General features: G+C 39.0%; 1 protein-coding gene across 1 annotated transcript; it reads right to left on the reverse strand.

Annotated features, from left to right (window-relative positions):
* Positions 1–391: 391 nt before the first annotated feature.
* LOC125036998 (protein ALP1-like) lies at positions 392–1,977 on the reverse strand. Its single transcript, XM_047629958.1, has 3 exons — positions 1,920–1,977; positions 1,564–1,633; positions 392–1,319 (listed from the first exon to the last, which is right to left on the reverse strand). The coding sequence occupies exons 1-3, from the start codon at positions 1,975–1,977 to the stop codon at positions 392–394; spliced, it is 1,056 nt and encodes a 351-aa protein (XP_047485914.1).
* Between the last annotated feature and the right edge of the window lie 6,110 nt (positions 1,978–8,087).

An 8,087-nucleotide genomic window follows, 5' to 3' on the forward strand; every position in this document is an offset into this window, starting at 1 on the left:
CTGTCGTAATTACTCCTTTTTTTTTTTTTTTTTTTTGCTTGTCAATATAGAAATTTGTACTTTTGTTTTTAAATACTTTAAGGTAATATTTTAAAGGCTGTGATCTTATTGTGATGGTCTATGTGCTCATACATTTAAGGTGTTATTTATCCTAGTCTAGTTTAGTTATATATACTTAAATATATATATATTTTTTTTTATGAAGGAAAAATAAATTTAGAATATATACAATTGTTTTTTGATTTGATTTTTCCTTTTACATATACATAATATAAACATTAAACAAAACAATAAAAAGAATCAGGCACTTTGTTAACTGAACAAAAATCACAATAAACATGGCTTAAAAAATACAAACTTAACCTTATAACATGTACTTTACATTTCAACATTAATGAAGATGTGCCATTCTCTCTTGCCAAGGTACAGCACCTCTGGTAAGGAAAAATTCTCGGAAAGTATCCCTTACAATTTTAGCATCATTTGAGTGGCCTCTTGCAATTGCTTGAAGGTTTTCCATCATATTTGGCAACCCATGCCATTCGCCCTGAATGAGGACACCATTTTCTGTGTCTTCCCTCACAAGCATTTCAGGTCTAACAGGCTTTCCACTTTTCACACGCAAGAAATTGTGAAGCACAACTGTTGCCATAATGATGTCTTTTATATTATCTGGTTTAGATGCAATTGGCTGCATAAGTACTCTAAACTTTGAGGCAAGAATGCCAAATGCATTTTCAGAGACTCTTCTGGCTCGTGACAATCTGTAATTAAAAATTGTTTGTTCTTTGGTGATGTTTCTTCCAGGATATGGCTTCATTAAATAGGTCTTGAGTGGAAAGGCATCATCACTTACTATAACATATGGAGCCTTTGTATTTGTGAAGGGCAAATCTTCAGATGGAGGGATTTGCAACTGCTGTCTCTCTATGCATTCACGGAGTGTACATTTATCCCATACACCAGCATCACTTGCACGGCCCTTTGCTCCAACATCTACATATAAAAACTTGTAATTGGCATCCACTAAGGCTAGCATTATGATGCTGTGGTTCGTCTTGTAGTCATAGTACTCTGAGCCAGAATTTGCAGGTTTCCTTACGAGTACCCGTTTGCCATCCATGGCTCCTAGACACAAGGGAAAATTCCATAAGTTATGGAATCCAGAAGCTACATCTTGCCATTCCTCTGATGTTGTTGGAAGCTTGAGATACGAGTCCTTCAGCACAGAGTAAATGGCCTTGCACACTTCTGGAATTATGGCTGCTATCAGGTTGTGGCTCATTCTATAGGACCATGCCAGTGCACGCCTTGATTGTCTTGTTGTAAAAAGGCAAGGAAATCTCTAAGAACCATGTAAATTGTTAAATAGCTATCGATAAATCATCACCATCTATTCATGGTGCAACGCGGCCTTATAGTAAATCTTTATCGATCACTTTGATATTATATTCATAAAACATATTGTTGAGTATGTGTTTACATAGATATATGTCAATTTATATGTGAATATGTAAATCAGATAGAAATGTTTACTTTTGGTAAAGTATGTGGAAAGCTTACCTGTAGCAAGATAGAAGAGTGTTACTGATAATCGGTGGAATGGCATTTCTGAGCTTCGTGTCTTGTTTTGCTATCAACGGGGCAACCAAATTGAGTAGCACTGTAAAATTTTCTACAGACATACTATGATATTTATAAAATCCACGGCTGTCTTCAATTTGCAATTCTTTTAGCAAGTTATTGCTTACATTTTTATCTTTTCTTTGTAGCCACTTTCTCATCCACAGTCTTTTTTGGCTCCTTTTTCTTTTGTTTTACAGCAGCAAGGGCTAATGCACACTGTGTAAGCGCCGAAATAGCTGAAAAATAGCCACAAAACTCATCTTAGGAGGAAAGCTCCATGGTGGTTTGTTTACTATCGGCGTCACCGCTGCGCGGGGACGATGGTTCTTTCTTGAGGACAAGTGTGACCATATCCCCGTCTACCAATAATAGCTGGTGTTCGTGTGTAGGGGAGATCTCCTCATACAAGTTACTAGTGTGACCGTAGCTTTAGTCTCTGGACAGGAGCGTCCAAATTAAGCTTACTTCCCATAGATATTCGTCTAAAATTGGATGTTCTGATACCTTCAGACTTTGCTGAGATTACTGAGTGGGAACTGAACAATGCACTGATCAAAGGAAAAGTGTCCACTCCAGGTGAGGATGGAATTACCTATAGTATCCTCTGCCTTACAGCTCAGGTACCTGGTAAATCCCCTTTTAGATCTGTACAAGTTAAGTTTGACACAAGGTATTCTGCCTGGCACCTGGACGTGCAGTATAATCTTCCCTATACTGTTAAATAACACCCAATTTCACTAACCTCATGTGTATGCAAATTTCTAGAAATAATAATTTTGAACAAATTCAGGTACAGGTTACAAGGTAAATTATCTCACAAACTATACGGATTTCTATCGGGACATAGCACACAACATTGGTTTGCAGAGTACTTTTCAAGCTCTTATCCAGGGATACACACTTTTTTTTCTTGAACTTTAGTCAGCTTTTGACTTTCCAAACAGAGAAATAATCCTAGAACAATTAGTAAACTTTGGCATCCGTGGTAAATTATTAAACTGGATTGGAATGTATCTTTCGGACAGATCTGCAAGAGTCTTGTTCAGGGGTGTGAGATTGATTGCTTATTTAAAATGATCTACCACATCAACAGCTACGGTCATTAGCAGCGAACACCTTGTTAGATTCAAATGTTAAAATATTTAAAACATTAAAATCTATCAATAAATTTATTAAACATCAAAGCATAAATATTTTCTCTAAATGTATAAAATAATTGCATAAATATATTATTATTATAAAATTTACTGAAAATATTGGTTTTCCTTAGGAAACCAATCCTCCCCTAATACAGTTTTCACTACATGTGCGACCGTTAATGGCTCTTGGCATTCCTCACAGTGTGCTTCACTTTTAACCATCATTAGCCCATGAGTCAGTCTTGTGTGCCCAATTCTTAGGGTTGTTAATACAACTTCTACTTGTCGATCAGGATGGATGCTGGTCACCCAACTGCCAATTTCATCTCTAACGTCTTGCAGTTTGTTTCTAGAGGTATGCCCCCATTTATCACGAAGACAATTGATGCTGGATTTCAAGTCAGTGGAGGAAAAAAGCATCAAAGGGCTGAGTGGCAGCTGCCTTGACCTTCTGATCAGCTCGCTCATTCCCACTGAAATCAACATGAACTGGCACCCAACTCAGAGTTACCTTCTGAATGTGCTGACATCAGTGCATGCCAATCTTGAACCTCCCTCACCACTGGATGTGATAAGTTTAAGCTCTTGATTGCTTGCAAGGCATTACGTGAGTCACATGTGTTATAATAGAATGGTTCGTAAGATCTCTAGTCATCTTGACTGCTGCAAGGATGGCAGGTAACTCTGCAGTGAAGATCGAGGCTGCTAGAGAAAGACTACCAAATGCAGTTCTCCTGCCCACTGCTGTAAAGAAATCTCTCTTTGATATCTACTTCGGATCTCTCCCCTTTCCCAATTCCGACCAAATCCAGGACGACTAGATTGGTCCAAGGGGGGAAATGGGGAGTTCCAACAGCTAGACCCTCAGTTCTTAGTACAATTGTACTTAGAATTGTGTTGAAGAAATCTTTCTCTGACATCTGCTTCGGATTTCCCCCCTTTCCCAATTCTGACCAAATCCAGCTCAACTTGATTGGTCTAAGGGGGGAATTGTGAGATTTAAATTAAGATCTTCCACAAGATTCCTCATTCTCCTACCATAGGACTGGCTATCCTCAAGGAGGTTGAAACCAATCTGGATGTAGAAGATCCTGGAATCCTTTGTAGTCTCATGTAGTAAATCAGGTTCATGTAGTCCCGGTGTAATGAAAGAGATGGTTCTTCACTCAGCATACAGGGACTCCACAGATGAAGGCCTGAAAGCCCCTGTCCAGAGCTTCATTATGTCCAACATCTGGAGAAAAGTGGGAGTTGCAGATGAATAAACCTCACATCCAGCGTTGTACGGTGTACACCCGAAGATAGGAGTGAAAGAACCCACAAATTACTAAGCACTTTTGTAGCTTTCAACTTTAACTCTTTGATGTGAAACACCTATGTAAGCCTTGAGCCAAAAAATAGATGAAAGTACATCACCTTTTGGACAAAATGCAGTGGGTTTGCTCCTAAAATAAGGAAGAATGGAACTTTCCTCGTTTGTGGAAATGCAAATTGAAACCATGGTGTGTTGCCCATTGCACAACCCGATTTATTGCCATCTGCATGTGTCCTTGCACATCCTGCAAACTTTCTCCTGAGCAGTACAGTGAAAAAGTCATATGGGTGTGAGAAGTTCCATTTTACAATCTTTTGAATTTGGGACGCCACATGGCTGAGCTCTCAGCCCTATGCTGGCGTTAGATATACCATTTGTGGACGGTGTATTCATTGTATGATACGCTGATGACATATGTGTCAGAGCATGCAAATAGTTCTCGAGAATCTTACAGCAAGGCTCATGAGTGTGGATTAGTCATCTCCGCTGAGAAAACAATAGCTCTCAATCCATGTATCATACACCTACCCACATTTTGCAAAGGTGACCAGGAGCTTAAGTATACATATCGTGGGGTGAACGTAAATGATGCAGACCTGATCCTCCATATGCTATACATTCCCCCATATTCCGTTACGAAGCAATAATGGTAAGAGGAAGAAGACGCAAACAAACAAATAGCACAATAGACCGATGGACATATTAGCTCACCTCATTCCCTCCCCCACACCACTTGACACAATTCCTACCTAAGGAGATAATACACCCCTGCGCTGAAGTGTTACAGGTGAGTGATCAAACCTATAGCTTATGAGCGTGACACCCTACATCTCACCCAGACACAGCGTGCACACCCACGAGCCACCGAAAGAGGGTAAAATAGATATACTCAACTGCTCCCCGGATGCGATACGGGTCAAGGATAATTATCTGAAAGGGATCATGGGTATTGATCCGATGATTACATTTAGCCTTCCGGCATGTCTTGACACATCGTTTACCTTAAATCGCTAAAGCATCCCAATATTAAGAATTCATTGCAATCAAAAGAATTATAATATGCGTTGCTATACTGAATATGCCTTTAGTATTGTTTTCAAATATACCTTTAGTACAAACAGACACAAATACAAATCATATCGGCCGAGTTCCATATAACGACGATGATAATACAGCCATCTCTCCTTGCTCAGAAGTAATGACAGTGGCGGTGCTGCCTGGTAAATATAACACAAAAATATATGCATCTGACAATGTCCATTTCTCACTCCATATGCATATGTAAAAAAATTCTCGCAAAGACTGTAATCAATATCACTCCATATGCATATGTAAAAAAATACTCGCAAAGACTGTAATCAATATCTTTACAAATGTTTACAAATGCATAATATAACAAAAGTGCAGGCCTTATAAGAATAACTCGACAGAAATTTCTTAACACGGGACGATTGATAAGCTTGCGAGCTCCTCTCATCCTTTAGCATGTTATACTAGTTCTTACATCCGAAAGGATAGGATCATGAAACTCTTGTTGTACTAAATATGCCTTTATTATGACTTTCACAAACACGCGTCCTAACAGACAATAACACAAATAAAATAAAAATAACGCTTAAATTTTCTGTGTAAATTTAAATGCAATAACCACTATCTCGTACGTTTGACAGGTTAATTACCTAATAAATTGAAAAGTCGCCGCTTTTATTCTATTTAGTGAGCATTGATAGGGTTTTCAGCGCATTTGAGCGAAGTCAAAGGCGGGTTTTCCCCTCATATTCCCGCCTGAACAGCTAATTATCTACCAACTACGGCCACCACCTGTCCCCACGCGTCGACCCAGTTATGTTTTGCTAATTAACCTCAAGGGGCAATGCAATGCTTATCCAAAAAGTGTTTCTACCTCATCTCTCATTTTTTTAATCTACAATGCGAACTAGGAAATTAGTTCAGCTTTCCCTTAACTGATTCAGGAAGGACTAATGTCTCAAAAGTTAGAGACTGTTCCAAACCATCAACTTTCTTCTTATAACGTTTTACTGCCACTACATTAAAATTCTTTAGTTCTTAAAGTTTCTCATCGGAATACCTCATCAGGTCTCGGGAAAAAACAATTCCTTTACACTGATTGAGTGTTTTGTGAGGAGAACATGAGACTTGAGTCCCAGGAATATCCCATATCGCACGCAGACGACCCTGAGGCAGAAATGATCAAAAGGAATTCCTTGTTCCTACTTTGCCTTTGTCTCCCATTGACCCCCCCCCCCACACACACACACACACCCGGGGAAGGGGTTTTGTAGCGGGGCGTAGACCAGGAGGACTTTCATATGTCTGGTTGAGTTCGGGCTTGCAGTGAACAGATGTAAGGTTCCAGGCCAACGTCACGCTGCCACCACCCGATTAGTAGGTTCGAGAACCGTGTGTGTTGTGTATGGGGGTGTGAATGTTGTATAAGAGAAGGGTAGAAGGAAGATACAGAATGTGTGCTTAATGTTGGACAGGTAAGTGTGAAAAGGAAGATAGCGTAGGCTGAGCGTCTGCGTGGACGTGTATGGACGAAAAATGCAAGATCATAGATGTTTTCCTCTTCCCTTCGGTTTGAGCATCCACTTGCTGGAAGTGGGAACCAAGGTATAGCAAAAAATATGATCTATTCTAGAATATCAGCTTCATATACTCATTCATCTACCCTGTTTACAGTCTTTCAGGTTTGCGAGATAGAGTACCCAGCAATGTGCTGTTTAGGAGACCCGAGTCCAAGAACGTTTCAAACATTCAGCCTTGGTCCGAACCAGAACTTAAGAGGTCACAAATGTAATTTGTTCTGACTGGGACCGAGTGAAAGCTCTACGATGGTTTGATATTTATTTATTGGACAAATTGCACTCACTTGGGCGTTCTACAGGTAATTCAGTCAGGGAAATTTTGACAGATGCGTACATCACCAATTTAATCACAGCGGGGGTGATACACATGAAAACCACACCAGATATGCTCAGATATTACTTACAAACATGTATTTACCCCTAAGTTGGAGTACAAACTCCATAAGTATTTTTAACTAGAGTATTATAAAAAGAAAAAATAGTGCTAAGAAACACGTATGTAGATTATAATTTTGATATTAGTTCAAGATTTGTTTAGGAATCACGCTACTTAGCACTGGTTTTCAGGCACGAAGGGTTTAAACTTTTTGTTATACTGGCTCTCATTTCGTCCGTTTCTAGGATAAAAAGAAAACGAAAAATAAGGATTTAGAAAGGGCCGAAAGATAACAGAGAGTGTGATGAGAAGGACCACATTTCAATTATTCAGAAGCGCTGTTTTCAGTAAAGGATTTTTAAAAAATCGTTTCGGATATATCTAATGTTTTGCAGTTCGGTCTGAATTACTAACAATAACAGTTTCCAGCAATAATTACAGTGCTTTCTGGTATAGAAGTTCTCATACTCCATATATAGCTTTGTAAACTGTCAAGAGATCCGAAATATGAATAACTTCACTGCCTGAAACATACGGATTGCATTGCAGAATTGCAAGCTTAATTGGAGCTAAATATCTACTGGGTTATTTTTAAGTATTGTAGGGATACACCGCGTAGGTTCATTAGGTTCTCAGGGTGGTAGAGAGAGGGAGAGGGAGGGAGGGGGGATTTATCTTTAGAAACTGGAGATTCCGTTTTTTCATTTTCTTTCGGATCCTGAATTACACAGGCCCGCAGTTCTTCAGTATACAGTATACAATTTTAACTTCATCACTCTGTTTATGTATGCAAATCTTTATCATTGGTCAACGAATGACCAAACCACCAGCGTGTTTAGCTTATCAAAAATTCTATTCTGATAGCGGTGTTCTGCCTTGCTCTCATTGGCAGTTTATTGATACGAGGTCGTCATTCGGTGATCGGAATATTTTTGCATTGTTAAAATGATTTCCTTGTCTTACATAATTCCAAACCTTAAGTTCTGGAAATTCATTCTTCAATATTGTTGCTAATTTCTTTT

This window comes from Penaeus chinensis, chromosome 22 (genome assembly GCF_019202785.1).
Source record: "Penaeus chinensis breed Huanghai No. 1 chromosome 22, ASM1920278v2, whole genome shotgun sequence".
NCBI lineage: Eukaryota > Metazoa > Arthropoda > Malacostraca > Decapoda > Penaeidae > Penaeus > Penaeus chinensis.